The 18490-nt window shown below is 36.5% G+C and overlaps 1 protein-coding gene across 2 annotated transcripts in view; it reads left to right on the top strand.

Moving 5' to 3' along the window:
- The window catches only part of KPNA3 (karyopherin subunit alpha 3), an 87463-nt gene that overhangs the window by 42485 nt on the left and 26488 nt on the right, over positions 1-18490 (top strand). For both annotated transcript variants that reach the window (XM_060128928.1, XM_060128929.1), the window contains 5 exons: positions 5951-5995; positions 16969-17058; positions 17252-17281; positions 17368-17420; positions 17560-17655. In XM_060128928.1, coding sequence (XP_059984911.1) covers positions 5951-5995; positions 16969-17058; positions 17252-17281; positions 17368-17420; positions 17560-17655 — 314 coding nt within the window. The remainder of the gene's footprint in view (positions 1-5950; positions 5996-16968; positions 17059-17251; positions 17282-17367; positions 17421-17559; positions 17656-18490) is intronic.

Consider the following 18490-nt stretch of genomic DNA (forward strand, 5'->3'; position numbering starts at 1 on the left):
TATCTGACATCCAGAGGCATCTGTCTTGTCTTTTCTCTTCTCTTTTCTTTCTTTTTTTCTTTTTCTTTTTTTTTGAAATCCATTAGTCTTTCTAATATATTATGGTATTGGTTTTTCTGGGTTGATTTCCCAGGTACATTGTGTGCTTTTTCAGCATTTTATTTCAAGTCTTTTAGTTTCAGGATATTTTTCCCTTTAATTATTATCTTTATTGTCACTTTAATTCTAATAATTTTCACCTTCATTTCTTTTTTATTAAAATTTTAGTTCTTTGCACATTCTATATCTCTTAAGCATTACCTGTTGTGTTATTGTTCTTGGTTAGGTTTCCTTTTTGAAATATTTTTTTCTTTTATTTCAGATTCTTTCCTGATTTCTAGTACCTCATTACTGAGTGTTTCTAATTCTGATTATAATGTTCTTTCACATCTTCTATCATTCTCTAGGATATAATTTTTACATGTTTTGTTGGTACAGCTTTTTGGTAGTCTTTTATTGCATCATTCTGCTCCTTGTGTCTTATGGCATAGAATTTGACCCCAACCCTTTTATATTGTATACTTTATAATAGGTTTTCCTGAACTCTTTGGAGTGAGTGGGGGGTCAGAATAGCTTTTCTAGCTTTACCACTCTAGACCCCCTTCTGTTTTTTTTAAGTGATTAAATAAAATATATATTTATTTATTTATTTATATATCTTCCTATTTTCTGAGATCTGGCTCTTGTTTCACTAACCCACTTTGATCTGGATCCTCTCTTTACTTTGCCCCAATTGAGCATGTCTTGATCACTTGGAATTCTTTTTTTGTTTGTTTGTTTATAAATTTATTTATTCATTTATTTAATTTTTGGCTGCATTGGGTCTTCGCTGCTGCACGCGGGTTTTCTCTAGTTGCTGAGAGCGGGGGCTACTCTTTGTTGCGGTGAGCGGGCTTTTCTTTGCGGCGGCTTCTCTTGTTGCGGAGCACGGGCTCTAGGTGCGCAGGCTTCAGTAGTTGTGGCTCGTGGGTGCTACAGCGCAGGCTCAGTAGTTGTGGCGCACGGGCTTACTTGCTCCGCGGCATGTGGGATCTTCCAGGACCAGGGCTCGAACCCATGTGCCCTGCATTGGCAGGCAGATTCTTAACCCCTGCACCACCAGGGAAGCCCAGATCACTTGGAATTCTTTTCCTGGAAATTTATTTGCAGTTATAGGGCTTTTTCCAGGTATGGGGACTTCAGCCCCTTGTTTTTGAGTCTACTATCGTCATATTTTAAAACGTTAGCATGTGCAGAAGATCCCTTCCATTTGCAGCTATTCTCAAATTGCCTTTCTAAACTCTAACGATTCATGATTTGGGGTTCTCCTCCCCTCAAGTCCTTCAGTTACCCAGTAACTTCTGCTCTTGTGTTTCCTTCTGCAGATATGCTGAGCCCATGTGAGTCCTATAGTTGGTGATTTAACCAGATCCTTCTTGTATTTGAGAATTCGTGGGGTTACCTTGTCACCCAATCTTGTAGATTTTATCCATGGGGTTTTGGTTTGGCTGTCTTGGTAACTTTTTTTTCGGCCGTGTGGCATGTGGGATCTTATTTCCCCTACCAGGGATTGAACCTGCACTCCCTGCATTGGAAGCACAGAGTCTTAACCGCTAGACCGCCAGGGAAGTCCCATCGAGAGGTTTTATTCAAGAGAATGGCAACACAGGTTTGCATTAAAAAAAAGAATGATCTGGCTGCATTGTGGAAAACTGATTCAGTGCGTAGAAGGAGACTAGGAGACTAGTAGTGATCCGGGTGACATGTGACATGATGGTGGCTTAGTCTAGGATAGTGGCAATAAAGCTAGAAGGTTTGAATCCTATTTTGGTGACTCCATTGGATGTCAGAGAATGAGAGGGTGAGTAGACATGGATGATCTCCCAGGATGGGGGTTCGTGCAACGGTTTGGATGATTGCACTGTTTCCTAATATTGGGAATATTCATGGAATCGTAGGGGGTGTTTTTTTGGGAGGGGAAGATGGGGGAGCAGGTGTGATATTTAAGCAGCTGAGTTTGAGGCCTTAAAATTATCTGTCCTCTAATCCTAAACATACACACGTGCACACATATTTTAATTCTTCAGCGAGCCTTTTCCTGACCCTCTGATCATGTCTCCTTCTGGTATAGAACTTTATTATTTACTTTCCTATCTTAACATTTAACAGACTCGTGTTACTGCTTATTACTACCATCTTTTTCCCTAGAACAGCTGCTGGCAAACTTTTTCTTAAAAGGAGAGATAGTAAATATTGTAGGCTTTGTGGGCCAAGAGACAAAAATTAAGTTAATGTAGACACAATATCATTTATAATGTAACCACTTAAAAATATACGAACTATTCCTGTCGGGTCCTGCAAAAATAGACAGCTTGCCAGAATTGGCCCATAGGCTGCAGTTTGCTCACCACTGTACTAGACTATAATTGCTATACTTGCCTCCTAGTTGCAGGCATATTGCCCTGGAGCATTTTGGTTGAATTTAGTAAATTTTTATCAAATGAGTGAATATTATACTTACAGATTTGAAACCCAGGCAAGAGAGCTGAATAAAGATAGATATTTGGGAGTGGTCTTCAAACAGTAATCGCAGACTTAAGAGTAGATGAGCTCACTTGGGAAGAATGTAAGGGAGGAGAGGCCCTAAGAAGCAGCCTTTTTCTGTAACTTAAACAGAGAGGAGAATGAGTGATGACTAACTCAAAGGTACTTGTATCATAGATAGTAGTCAGTACCTGTTGTTAACTGACCTAAGCCATTTGGCCATTTACACTCATAGGTTCTTTTAGATGAATAGGAGGCCTTTATATAGATAGGTGAGGGCAATAGGTGGTTTTCCTTAGAAATTTTACTATCAGTGAGTTACGTTATTTTTCTTCTTTTTTCTTTTTTTTCTTTCTTTTTGGCCGCTCTGTGCGGCTTGTGGGATCTCAATTCCCCAACCAGGGATTGAATCCAGGCCCTTGGTAGTGAAAGTGCTGAGTCCTAACCACTGGACCGCCAGGGAATTCCCAGTGAGTTATATATAATAAAATAATAAAACAAGCCTTAGACAGAATTTGCTACCCATACAAACATGTATTAGCAAGCAGTCACAAAAAGTCATATAGCTTGTTTTATGGGTTTAGCTCTTTTAGACTCTACTACCTTGTAATAAAACTTCAACCCTCAGCAGATACCAGAAAGATCTGACTAGGATTAGCAGACAGAATCCTCGAAGATGGGGTGGGACACAGGATCAAAAGGAAACTTAGACTCAGAAACTTCTCTGAAGACAGATTGCAGGGCTTGTCAGATTCTTAAACCGCAAACAGGTAAGAATCAAGACACTTGTACAGTGTTTCTAGTTAATCCGTATATCTTGAAGAATTCCAGTTCAGCAATATAAAATTATTTCCAACATCTTTTATGCTAATTAACAAACACATGTCTAAATTCAGATGTTAATATTCAAAACACTTACTAATTGGGAGCTAACCTCTGATTTGGGCACTTCACATGCTAACTAACCCCCTGTGAAGTGTGGATTCCTAATTTAGAGTACTTCAGAAGTTAACTCATCACTTCTATCCAAGCTGAAGTAGCACTTTAATGGAAATTACAGTGTAGCAGTAACTTGATCATATTTTGGAGGAGATAGGCTGCCTGGGTCTTTTTGTTGTGTACTATCTTATAACAATTTGTAAACAATTAAATGTAATAGTTATTGCAATGAAAATACTTTTTCTTCTCAGCTCTAGTAACAATTGGATTAGATGTTTATACAGGCAAATTTTGACAATTGGTGCAATTCTAATCTTCAAGTGAATAAAGACAGCTTTCTTTACAGAGTGATCAAATAACACTTCATTAATATTGGTATTTGATTGCTCAATATTTATTACAGTTTGTATGATTGATTTATACATAAAGCATTCTCTGTATTGATAGTGTTGAAGCCTAAATGCAGAAACATATTAAATATAGAATTAGATTCAGGACTCTTTCTTTGTACTTTTGAACCCTATTAGTGATAATAGTTTTATCAGTGCATCATTCCATCACATTAAATAAATGTTACTAATTTGAATTTTGTTTGGTAGTTTTGTTTATATTTAATATATATCTATATTTAAGCACAAGTTTATATCTAGGTTAATATTTCAATATATTTAACAAAGTTTGTAATTTGGGTTCCATGGGATATTTTTTCCCTGCAAAGAGATTAATTTATCACTGCAGTTTAAGAAAACTTGACAGAGGTACCATAACAAAAGAATCATTAAATAAAATAATAACATACTGAATCTAGCAGTATATTAAAATAATAATATACCATAACATGTAGCCTTTATTCTGAAAATGTAACCATTTATCATATTTGTATGTGTAATAAAGTAATGCATTATATCACTATGTCAAGGGGAGAAGGGATATCTAGTCATTTCACTAATTCCTGTTAAGACATTCCTGATAGAGCCTCTTAGTAAACTGTAGAAGGATACTTCTTTATCTTTTGATACAAAATATCTATCCCAAATTTATTTTCATTTTTATGTGATTTTAAGGCCATGACAATGAGGCATTTACTTTTTTTAAACATGAATCGTTTGCAATAAAATACATTAGTTGCAAGCATCAAAAATCAGCTCTGGCTGACTTAAGAGCAAAACCATAATTTATTAGAAGAATATGAGGTGGGGGTTCCGGGCAGACCCTGCCGACTCAGAGAAAGAAGAAGCCTCTAGAGACGGTGCACCTGCAGATGGAGCAAGGTGGTGCCTGCCCACAGGGCCCTGGGGCTCCATCCCCAGAAGAGGCCAGGAGCTGCTCCTTAAAGTCGGGGGACCCCTACAGGCTTTCTTACCTGAGGACCAGGGACGATGAGGACGACCCAGCAGGGCTGCTGTGAGAAGGGCCTGCCATGATGCTTGAGAAGTGCTCAAAAGGTGTCCTGGACTGCTGTGCCCCCGAGGACCCTGCTTCCTCACCAGTGTGGACTCTGAGGTTCCCAAACTGCTGGCCTGGAGCAAGACTCCTTGAAAGGATTGCCAGTACTCAGCGTCTCTGTTACCTTTGCTGGGTGCTTTTTAGAAACTATGGCAGCCTTCCCACCAGGGTTCCACCCAAGCACTTGTCAGGGTTTCTGGAGGCTTCCTTGTGGCTCTTCCGCCCGTCGGCACCTGGCCTCTGGGACACGCCTTCTTCGGGTCTCCTGTGCTCCACCCCCAGCCCGGCTGCCTCTTCCACCTCCTCTGGCTCTGTCCTGGGGCCCTGCCCCTGTGCACTCACCACTTGGGGTCCCATTGTTTGAATTACTCTCTGGGTGTTCTCTGTGCCCACTACTCTTCAACTTTTCTATTTCCATAATAAAAAGATGAAAAAAGTAGAAAAGTGAAATAAAAGAATATGAGGTGGTTCAAAGAATGAGTTACGGAAACCAGGTAACTAGGAACACAGCAAGTTCAGGATATAGGCATGGTTCACTACCTTGTCCAAATGCTTCCTTTGGAAATTAATGTGCTTTTTTTTTTCTTTCCATTTTGCTCTAGGTTTAGAGTTATAGGGGAGAGTTCTGCTGGCTGAGTTTAAGCTCATGCCCTGTTTTTGCTAGGAGAAAGTGAGATGCTTTAATAGATGGTTCCATCAAGACTGTACACAATGGAGAGTATATAATTCCCCATAGAAACCTGGGTGCAGTTAGGAAACGGGGATGGATCCTAGGCAGCCAAGCTCTACCTCCCACTCCCCACAAAACTAACCAACAGACATCCAGTAAAATAGACAGGAGTTTTGGCTTTTTAACCTCCTGTAGTTCATTTAAAGTCTAAACTGATTAATCCTTAAAAATAGAATCTTAAACAAATTTAAATCTTAAATGCCAGAGACCTTAATTTATGTACTAGCAGTATCAATATTTAGATACTTATGAAATTTTTGTTTTTCTTTTTAGACAATGCGAAGACACAGAAATGAAGTGACAGTTGAACTGAGAAAGGTAAGAGTGATTTGTGTTTAATAAAAAATAATTAGACTTTTTCTGATTTTAAAATTTTTTATAACTTGAATAATGAAAATACTATGGCAAATTAGTAGGCATCCCTAAAACTACACAGCATAAAAATATATCATTAAATAATTTATAATGGTATACATTTATAGAAACTTCCATTTATTGAGTTACCAGGCACTGTGTGAAGTACTTTACCACTGTCATTGAAATTCTCACAACATCTGATGAAGTTACCATTGTTTTTTCTTAATAACCTTTTTCTATGTGGGCTATGTGCTAGACAGAATTCCTCCACCTTCCTCATGTAAAAGTTAAATGTGGAAAAAAAAAAAAAGTTAAATGTGCTTGTTAAAGACACTTTAGAAAAATAAAGTAGAATAATCTTATATCTTACCAATTGAATGCAACTACTGTTAAAATTTCTTTTCTTCCATTATTTTTGAATTACCTTCATTAGATTGTATTTTCATGCAATCAGATTTTATTTTAAGCAAATTTTAATTACCATTTAACAAAGTACACATAATAAATTCTGTCTATATACATGTACATTTAAAAAAATAGATTTGAAACTTATTTCTAAATCTTTGTGTTTGTCTTAGATTAGATTTTCTTGATCTAATTCACTCCTAAAACTCATATATTAAATTATCATCTTGAAACTTTTCAGTTTTAGAGAGAAAGAAGGTCTTGATTCTGAGAGTACACACTCTCTCAGTGAGTCACTAGAATCAAATGGACCTGTGCATTTATTTACTCAATAAGTATTATCATACCCACTTTGTGTTATTAATTTTTACTCAGCATCGATGTTATGCTCCTTGGTATAGTATATAGTTCCTGAGATCCATTCTCCTGTACCCCCTCTGCTCCATTTTTTATTAAATTCGAAAAATACTTGCTAATCCCATGTTCTTTCAACTCCTTAACTTCATGGATACTTACAGATTAACATCAGTGCAAATTTTTTCAGCTCCCTGGGTCATTTGGACCAGAGAAGTGAACTAAACCTTAGCTTAATAAAGTAAGGTGAGCTCCTTGCCAGTCGTAACACTTTGGACTTAGCTTCTTTTTCTTTTCTTTTTAACTTTTTATTAACATATAACACACCTACAGAAAAGTCAACACAACTTAAGTGTACAGCTTGATGAATTTTCAAAAAGTGAACACATTTGTGTAACCAGCTCCTAGATCAAGAAAGAAACACTACCTGTATCCCAAGGCCCCTTCACAGTTTCTGCTTTCCCCCAAAGGCAACCATTATCCTGATTTCTAACGTTATAGATTATTTTACATATTTTGCATATTTTGAACTTTATATAAATAGAATGGTGTGTATCCTTTTGTATCTGGTTTTTCATTCATCATGTAAAGATCATTCTCTGTAATAGAGCTGATAGGAATAAAATTGGAATTAAGTAATTATTCATTTGTTGTTATCTCTTCACATTACACCAGCTCTCCCCAGATGTGAACCTTCACTTTCCCTTAACTTTTCATGCTTGGAATACAATTCTGAAACTTCTGTATTGGTCTTAGTATTACTCAGAATCCTCTCCTGTTTTAAGCTTTTTCGCCCTTCTGATATGCTTATAAATCTAAGCTATTCACTTATATTTATATTTGGTGATTTGTTCCTTTTATACTTGTGCTGCCCTCTGTATTTAATTTATAGAATTAGAATTTCTTGCTTATCAGAGTACATCTCTTTTTTTTTTTTTTTTTTTTTGCGGTACGCGGGCCTCTCACCGTTGTGGCCTCTCCCACTGTGGAGCACAGGCTCCGGATGTGCAGACTCAGTGGCTACGGCTCACGGGCCCAGCCGCTCTGCGGCATGTGGGATCTTCCCGGACCAGGGCACAAACCCGTGTCACCTGCATCGGCAGGCGGACTCTCAACCACTGTGCCACCAGGGAAGCCCCCAGAGTACATCTTTTTAAATATTCACCCTGGTTTCTTTAGAGACCGCTTTCTTATCTCTTTTTTTTCCTTCTGGATAACATTATTTCCTTTCCAATTACTATGATCAATTCCTGAAAAATCCTTGTAGGAGGATCAAAATAAAATTAACTGAAGAAATCTCAAGCAGTTCCTTATTTCACATTTCAGAATTCCCTAAGTAAGCAGCAGAAAGTGACCCTTTCCTGAAACAAAGCCTATACTTCAAAGCTTAATTGATTTTGATATAATTCTCCAGAGGTGTGTAGAGCCCTTCAAAAGAAGATTCCTCCACTCTTTATGGTCAGAGTGTCTGCCTCTGATTTCAGCCTTGCTGTCTCTATTGCTCCATTGAGGAGACAGTCACAGCATTGTTATCACTGACATTGAGATTCTTGAAAATACAAGAAAGAGAGCTAGTTCCCAGTTTCTTAGATGAGCTCTACACACTTCTGTTAGATGGTAAGCTTCTAAAGTGAAGGTAGTAACCACACTCCCTGACCCAGCCCCGACCCCCAACCCCAGTACTCCCAGGTCTCTCTCCTGGCCCATCCCAAAATGCCCAGTCAAATTCTGGACATGTAGTTGGTACTCATTACATGCTCATGTTCAAGAATTTAATTGAATTATGATATCTTAAATTTTTACTTAAATCATTTATTGAAGCTTTAAGAAAAACACTTTAGATATAGAACAGTGCTCAGAAGCACTGATCTGTGACAAGTCAGGGAGCTTGTGTCAAAATGTTAAACAAGACACTGCTTCCTTTACCACCAAAGTCTTCTGCCTAAATAAATGAATAATGGAACTAAATGGTGTGTTTATTTTCACAGTTGATTACTAACACAAGTTCCTTATCTTGTAGCAAACCTACAACAAATAATTTGTTCAAGGACATTTAGCCAGTGACCATACTTTGAATAACACTGATACTGATCTATAAAAATTGAGGGTGAAATCTAGTTATTAATATGTAGTGCTTTACTGGCCTCAGACTCTTTTTGTTTGAACTCTTTTCTTTTGTCTCCTTGATCTCTTGCTTTCTTATTTAATTAGGCCCTTATGCATCAACATTTACACAGAAGTCTGTATTTCTGTTTTATATCATTTTGAAAACAGAATTACATAGGAATTAAATAACTTGCATAAAGTCACACAGCTGAAAAATGGCAGAGCTGAGCTTTTAACCGTTATGCTATAATGCCTCTCAGTGTAAATGTTTAAGTGAATAATGCCTTATAAATTGAAAATTGATCCAAAACCTGTCACTGGCATTTATAACTTTGGCACATTGTATTAAACTTGATATAATCTTCTCTTGGTGATGGATCAGTCAGATATGCCATAGTACTTTACTGTCATTAGATCTGGGATTGGGGCAGGTTGAGTTCTTACATAAAGAAAAACACCACCAAAATGCCCATTGGACTGATCAGATCCAGTACTTGTTTTAGCTGTCTGACTTAAGTAAAATATCTCTTTTTAAAAATAGCCTAAAAACAAAAAAAGCCTAAATTCCCCATATTAACAAGCTAAAGAAGAAGCGTCATATGATCATATCAATTGATGCTGAAAAAGCACTTGACACCCCATTCCTGATAAAACTCAACAAATTAGACAACAAAATAGAAGGGGATTACCTGGACTTGATAAACAGCATCTACAAAAAACCTCATAGCTAACATCATACTTAATGGTGAAAGACTAAATGCTTTCCCCCTAAGATCTGGGAACAAGACATGGATGTCCATTCTCACCACTCTTATTTATTGTAGTGCTGGAAGTTCTAGCCAGTGCTGTAAGTCAAGAAAAAGAAATAAAAGACGTAATTTGGAACAGAAGAAATAAAACTCTCCCTATTTCTAGATGACATGATTATCTATGTAAAAAATGCTGAAGAAGCTCGGTGCTTTGTGACCGCCTGGAGGGGTGGGATAGGGAGGGTGGGAGGGAAGGAGACGCAAGAGGGAAGAGATATGGGAACATAAGAATATGTATAACTGATTCACTTTGTTATAGAGCAGAAACTAACACACCATTGTAAAGCAATTATACCCCAATAAAGATGTTAAAAAAAATGCTGAAGAATCTAGAAAAAAGTTTCTAGAACTAATAAGTGAGTTTTGCAAGGTCACAGAAAACAAGATCACACATAAAAGTTAATCACTTATATATGCTAACAATGAGCTTGCAGAAACCAAAATTAAAAGCACAGCGCCATTTATAAGCACTCCAAAGAACATAAAATACCTTGATATACATTAAGAAAACATGTATAGGATCTGTATGCTGAATATTATAAAATGCTGAGGAAAGAAATCAGATAAGACTTAAGTAAATGGAGAGGCATATACTGTGGTCATTGACTTAGTAAAGATGCCTGTTCTCAAGTTTATCTGTTTTCAGACTCTCTCCAGGGTTTTTTTGTAGACATAGACAAGCTTATCCTAAAACGTGCATGGAAAGGCACAAGCTCTAGAAGAGCTAAAATAATCCTGATAAAGAGTAAAATAGGAGCAGTTGCTCTACGCAATATTAAGGCTGCTAGAATAGCTACAGTGATGAACACTGTGTGGTACTGGCAGAAGGATAGACATCAGTGGAACAGAGATAGAACCCAGAGATCAGCCCATACAAAAACACCCAACTAATTTAATGGACGAAGGATAGCGTTTTAAACAAATGGTGCAGTACTAGAACAATTGGACATCCATAGGCAAAAAGAAAAGAAAAAGAACCTCAACCTAAATCTCACACCTTATACAAAAACACAAAATGGATCCTAGATGTAAAAGTAAAGCATAAGGCTTTTAGAAACAAAAAATTGGAGGAAAATCATCAGGATCTAGAACCAGGCAAAGAGTTCTTATACTTCACCACAAAATCATAATCCATAAAAGGAAAATCGGATGTTAACAAATTTAAAAATTTTGCTCTGTGAAAGCCCATGTGAATAGGATGAAAATACAAGCTAGAGACTGGAAGAAAACCACATATCCATTACAGGACTGGTATCTAGCATATGTAATGAACTCTTAAAGCTCAGTAGTAAAAAAAAAAAAAAACCCAAACAATCCAATTAGAAAATGGGTAAAAGATATGAAGAGACATTTCATTAAAGGAGATATACCAACAGCAGTCATGCTGCTGCTGCTGCTGCTGATTAATGCATCATTAGCCATCAGGGAAATACGGACTAAGACAAGCTAAAAGCATGTATCACAGTGGCCAAAATAAAAAAACAGTGGTAATACCAGATGCTGGTGGGGATACAGAGAAACTGGATCACTCATACATTGCTGGTGGGAATGTAAAATGGTACAGACACTCTGGAAAACACGCAAACTACTGATAGAAGCAGCAGCTTGCATGAATTTCCAGAGAATTATGCTGGGCAAAAAAAGCCCATCACAAAAAGATTATATACTGTACGATTACATTCATAGAATATTTTTCAAATGATAAAATTTTGGAAATGGAGGACAGATTAGTGGTTACTGGGGGTTGGTAGGGGCTGGGAGGTGAGAGGGCATTTTCTGGTTTTGGAACTGTTCAGTATCTTGACTATAATGGCGGATACAAGAACATATACAGGTGATAAAATTGTATAGAACTAAATACACATAAACACACATACAGTGAATGCAAGTAAGACAGAAAATCTGAATAAAATCAGTGGATTGTATCAATGTCAGTGTCCTGGTTGTGACGTTTTACTATAGTTTTGCAAAGTGTTACTATTGGGGAAACCTGGGCAAAGTGTACGAGGGATTTCTGCATTATTTCTTACAACTGCATGCAGATTTACAATTATCTCAATAGAAGTTTTAATTAAAAAACCCTGAATTAGTAAATTAGAATCCATTTGAAAAGAAGAAAAGCAGCCATTTGTTAAGATCAGTTAAGTGATTCTTCAGGAACAATAATCTGTGTTAGGTTGTCAGATTTTTACCTGATTGATGAACAAGTAATTTTTTTTTCCCTCCAATTTTCAGTTGAGGTATAACACATTGAGCAGAGTGCCCAAAATGTAAAGATAATATATAAAACTCCTGGGTGAATATTCATGTAACCACCCAGCAGTAGTATCACTTCATAAATGTTTATATTGAGGGGAAAATCTGTCTTGTGAGCATTTTTTTTCTACCTCTTTAGAAGCATTTAGATGCAACCAGAGTTGGACTACATCTTAAAGAAAGCAAGCAGTAGAATATATTTAAGAAACAGTCTCTGTAGCCACCACAGTCTCAGCTCTGCAGTCTCTGGGTTCAAATCTTAACTGATATTTCCCAGGTATATAATTTAGTTTAGCCAGGTTCTCTGTGTCCCCATTTATTCATCTGTAAAATAAAGATTTAAATTTTACAGGACTAGCACTAGATAAAGATTTAAAACAATGAGGGTATTGCTGGATAAAAACAAATTTAATTACTTACTTAAGTTTGAAGTGTGGCTGGTAAATAATTATCTGTCCTTCATCACATATGTAAGAAGTGACTGCTGACTTGTTCCACATATTTAGGTATGGGATTGCAAGCCACTTTTTCAAGATGGAATGAAAAAGAAGAACTTTATATAGAGATTAATAACAGAATTTGTTAAGTCAAAAAATATTAGGTCAAGTCATAAGAAATTGCCTGTAATTAAGCTTTTTGATCTACGAAGTGGCAATTCCATGTGGTTCAACCAAATGTCAGAAAACAGAAGATCTAAAAAGTATTAAATACATACATGGGATAATAGATTAATAATGGATTTCTAAAGGAACTTTAAAATGGATGTAATGTGTGTGTATGTGTTTGGAGATAAGGTAGGTGTTGAAACTAAGCCAGTTTCCATATCCTCTGAGCTCCCCTCCCACTTGACAAAAGAAAAAGATACCTGTTATAGGTGCTGAATTTATAGTACAATCTCAAAGAGGGTAAAAATCTCTAGGTGACAAGCAGAAGGACAGTTTAAGTTCCTGGTTTTGGTGACGCCTCCGTTAATGGTTAATCACATCACCAGAAACTTGCCCAGAGACTGATTATCTTAACTTGGGTTGTACATATTTTTTTGCTGAGAGTGAAGTATGATTTTCGTGCCCTAGGGTGCCCCAAATGGACTATGTTAGGATGTTTTCAGTTCAAATATGAAGGTTGTTAACTTAATTTTTGATAAAAGAAACAACTTACTAAGAAGGTGTAATAATACTAAACTTGTGTATGCCCAAATATATGTAAGCCAAAATCGACAAAATTACAAGGAGAAATTTGTCAAAGACATAATCATTGTGGGAGAACTTTTGTCAACAATAAACACACTAGTTAACAGGAGACAGAAAGGTGTAAATAGCTTAATATGTGAATATTATCTAATAAACACATATAAACCCCATGCATATTTGAAAATTGGTTTTGTGATAGTATAAAGCCATAGTTGCTACCCTGTACAGTGAGGTACCATGGGGCTCCATAGTGAATCAAAGGAATACCTTGGGATATTCTAAATTTTTGTGAGAAACACAGTGACACTTAACATTTCAGATACCACAGAATCATTAGATCTTGAAATAGTTCACAATTTAAACATTAGATTGCACTGTTTTTTTCAATCACATATTTTGTCTGAGTGAAATAAAATTATTTTCTTTTAACTTCTGTGTTTTTCCCCCCAAATTACTATTAAGTTGTTTAGACCTAACCACCTGATAAAGGAAACTGTGGGGTACTTCCTTTGGCCTACACTTAGGCCTATAAACTGAGAAACTTCGGGAAACTCTGGTATAAAGTAAATGTCAGCTAATTTCAGTGTTGTTCAGACTTCGTTCTCTGATCACAAAACAATTAAATGAGAAGTCAGTGAATGAGATAGTTACAAAAACCTCATAATTGTGGGAAAAAAGTAAGCACTTCTAAATACCTTGGGCATCAAGAAATCCTAATGGAAATTAGTTAATACCAAGATATGAACAATAGGAAGATGCTACATGTCAGAACCTGTGCAATACATTTGAAGTGTTAACTTTACAATAGCAGGTAGAGAATAAAAAAATAGGAATTTAAGGGACTTCCCTGGTGGTGCAGTGGTTAAGAATCTGCCTGCCAGTGCAGGGGATACGGGTTCGAGCCCTGGTCTGGGAAGATCCCACGTACCACGGAGCAACTAAGCCCGTGCACCACAGCTATTGAGCCTGTGTGCTACAGCTGCTGAAGCCCGTGCGCCTAGAGCCTGTGCTCCACAACAAGAGAAGCCACTGCAATGAGAAGCCCACCCACTGCAATGAAGAGTAGCCTCCACTTGACACAACTAGAGAAAGCCCGCACACAGCAACAAAGACCCAACGCAGCCAAAAATAAATAATTTTTTTAAAAAAGTACACCTGTCACTCAGCACCCAGCTTCCTTGATTCTTAGCATTTTCCGATATTTGCCTTATTCTCACTTTCTCTCTGATCTGTGTGTGTGTGTGTGTATGTGTATATATATGTATTTATATGTATATATATATATATATAGTGGTGTGGTGCCCCCTTACACCCTTAATACATCATTAATACATCAGTTCATACACCTTTCAACGTAACCACAGTGTGTTTGTCAAGTTCACATAGATAAATTTCTACTATCCAGTCCTTAGGCCCCCACTCATAGTTTGCTAGTTTTTCCCAATAATGTCCTTTATAAAAAGATCCAGTCCAGGATTAGACATTGCAGTTAGTTGTCATGTTTCTTAAGTCTCGTTCCATCCAGTTCTTCAGTCTTTATCTTTTTTTTTTTTTTGCGGTATGCGGGCCTCTCACTGTTGTGGCCGCTCCCGTTGCGGAGCGCAGGCTCAACGGCCATGGCTCACAGGCCCAGCCGCTCCGCGGCATGTGGGATCTTCCCGGACTGGGGCATGAACCCGTGTCCCCTGCATCAGCACGCGGACTCTCAACCACTGCGCCACCAGGGAAGCCCCAGTCTTTATCTTTTATGACTGTGTATTTGAAGAGTACAGACTGGCTTTTTAATAGAATGGCAGATTTGGGTTTGTTCGACTTTTCTCAGGTGGTTGTTATTACTACTACTACCACAACTATTATTGTCATTATTTTGGTCAGGAGTACCACCAAGATGATATTGTTTTCTTGGTATATCAGACCAGAACGCATACCATGTTGATTTTTCCTTTACTCTTTTTTTTAATGTATTTGAAAATTTTTTTCTTTTTAATTTTTATTGGAGTGTAGTTGATTTACAATGTTGTGTTAGTTTCAGGTGTACAGCAAAGTGAATCAGCTATACATATACATACACATATATCCACTCTTTTAGATTCTTTCCCATATAGGCCATTACAGGGTATTGAGTAGAGTTCCCTGTGTTATACAGATTCTTCCTTTACTCTTTTTTTTTGTCACCTTTAAAAAATATATTTATTTATTGTTTGGCTGCATTGGGTCTTTGTTGCGGTGCGCGGGCTTCTCGTTGCAGTGGCTTCTCTTGTGGAACACGGGCTCTAGGTGCATGGGCTTCAGTAATTGTAGAACGCGGGCTTAGCAGTTGTAGCTCACAGGCTCTAGAGTGCAGGCTCGGTAGTTGTGGCACATGGGCTTAGTTGCTCCGCGGCATGTGGGATCTTCCCGGACCAGGGCTTGAACCCGTGTCCCCTGCATTGGCAGGCGGATTCTTAACCACTGCGCCACCAGGGAAGACCTCTTCCTTTTCTCTTGATGATAACCTTTGCCACTTGGTCAAGATGCTGTCTGCCAAGTTTTTCCTCTATAAATTAATAAGTATTTTGTGGGGAGCCACTTGGGACTATAAAATGTGAGTTCATGGATTTTCATATTTGTGAGTTGCATTAATTTTTAAATAATGTAGAATTAATTATTTGAGTAGTTACTAAATAAGTATGTTGTGATATAATTTGAAGTTGGTAATCTCTTAAGGATTAACATATACATAAGCATCTGTTTAAACATGCTTACTTGTACATAGCACACAAGTAGATGTCATGCAGATAAGCCAGTAAGCTTCAGATGTCTATTTCTAGTTTTAATTTTCCTATTTGATCTGAATTTTAACCTCAATATCTCATCAGTATCTTTCTGTTGTAATCAAACACTTCTGTAAATATTGTTTTGAAGACTAGAAGGTCTTGAAATTTTAAATTGAAAAGAATCTTAGATATCATTTAGTCTTTTATCTAATTAATTTTGACTTAATCCTGTAGACAAACTAAAATCTTAGAGGAAATTTTGGTTTAATCTATATATTATGTAAAATGGCACAGGTTGCCATTACAAACAGTTGAAATCCCATAAAATGTAGAAGTATCATGCTGTTGCAAAAGCCAGATAGGGGACTTCCCTGGCGGTCCAATGGTTAACACTGCGCTTCCACGGCAGGGGGCACAGGTTCAATCCCTGACTGGGGAACTAAGATCCCACATGCTGTGCTGTGCAGCCAGAAAAAAAAAAGAAAAAGAAAAGGTTAAGATGATTAAAAAAACAAAAAAGAAAAGCCAGATAACAAGAGTTAAAATCTGAGATTATAGCAAATAGATAGCATTTATGCTAATGAATTCCCATTCCCCCCACTCCCAACAAACATACAAACCTTAACATTTGAGAAGTAAACTCTTTTTCATTAAGCTGACTTCTGAATAAATTGCTTCAGGCAACCATTAGCAGGAAGTTGAAGAAAGCTTGCATACTTAGTTGAAATATATTTGCTAGACTTTTATAATAATAATTTAAATTTAAAAATTTAAATCTTCATTACAGATTAGGAGGCACAGTATTGGTCAAAAGAGTTGGTGCTTAATAAATTTGGTGTCTGTGTATGAATGCTGGCCTTTAAAGCAGTTAATTTTGTTATCAAATCCAGAATGTGGCCTGTCATGGGTTTGCAGTATACACATTTAATTCATATTATCCTTATGTAGAGATTTTGTGTTTGTTTCATAGTTGCCTGATAAAGTTGAAATAATTTTAGTGGATTTTTCATTAACAGCAGCCTTCACGACTTCTTAGCTATTTATTGGTTGTCTTTCAGAACAAAAGAGATGAACACTTACTGAAAAAAAGAAATGTTCCCCAAGAAGAAAGTTTAGAAGATTCAGATGTTGATGCTGATTTTAAAGCAGTAAGTTACCTTGTTCTTATAAGGTGTTTTAAAAATAATTTTTATAATAACCAGAGAACTTCATTCTCAATCTAAGACCAGTTTTACAATGATAATTAAGGTATATTAACTCTTATCTTTAGTAAGTAGATTATTCAATAAATGTAATTTTGCTATTAAACTCTTTGCTGAACTATCTTTTTTTCTTTTTAAGCAAAATGTAACACTAGAAGCTATATTGCAGGTATGTTATTAATTTAATATCTTCATTTTGAAGTATTTTGAAATTGATTTTTTTTTAATTTCTGAAATTTACATTTGGTGTTGTAGAATGCCACAAGTGATAACCCAGTGGTCCAGTTGAGTGCTGTCCAGGCTGCAAGGTAAGTACTGATTTGTCCAGAGAGAGAATTAGGTGTCATGCCTAGGGTGTTTTAGCTCATAGTCTAGAAGTAGTAGATTGTTATTTCTGTTCATAGTTTGAAAATTATAGCAGTTAATTTCTTATATTTCTTTTTCTAGAAAACTATTATCCAGTGACAGAAATCCACCAATTGATGACCTAATAAAATCTGGAATTTTACCAATTCTAGTGAAATGTCTAGAAAGGGATGATAAGTAAGTATGGATTTAACTCCCTATTCACTTTTTTCAGCTAACTGAAAATTTGTGATTATTATTTAACCAGTGGTTCCATTTGGTTTTGCATTTATCATATTTGTCATTTGTCATGTATTTTAATGTAATTTTCTTATTCTGTGATCATACTCAGTAGACCTAAAGTTCATCTCTTTTTAGTTCATGAAGTGTGTGTATATTTTCTAGGAAAATTTTAGCATCTGTTTATTGTCTATTCTAACTTATCTCAAATATTTAGTCTTTATTTGTTAGTTGGTTTTTTTTAAGTAATATTTTAAAACAACCCAAATAGTGTTTGAGTCACTCTTTCCTTATGAGTCTATATATAGATTAACCTCATGACTTGAGTCAACATGAATGGCTTCCAGAACTGAGTATCTCTTTCTTACCCTGGGAATATTCCAGCTGATCTGCTGATACTCTGAGAAGTCTTTAACAGAACTCCAACCATGAGTAGTTGTCTATCATCATGGTTTTTATTTGTGGTAAATTAAAAATAAAAGGGCAGATTATAATTTTCCAGAATAGAAAGGGAAAAACACCACTTGGTATCTTTTGAGGTACTGGTCCCATTTCTGTTAGTGTTTAGAGAGATCTCGGTGTGCTATATCTTAAACTTCATCAGTTTGAGGTAAGTGGGGAGAATGTAAGTTCCAACTCCAAAATACATTAAAACAAAGGCTAATTTTGCATTTAAGGGGCGTTTAGACTTGAGATATTTTGTTAAGTGTTGTCTGTGAGATTTTCAGGTGACTAGATAAAATGGTGATATATAAATGTTTCTACTAAGGGTTTGCATTATATACTTCCTTCT

This window comes from Lagenorhynchus albirostris, chromosome 18, assembly GCF_949774975.1.
Source record: "Lagenorhynchus albirostris chromosome 18, mLagAlb1.1, whole genome shotgun sequence".
Classification (NCBI taxonomy): Eukaryota; Metazoa; Chordata; class Mammalia; order Artiodactyla; family Delphinidae; genus Lagenorhynchus; species Lagenorhynchus albirostris.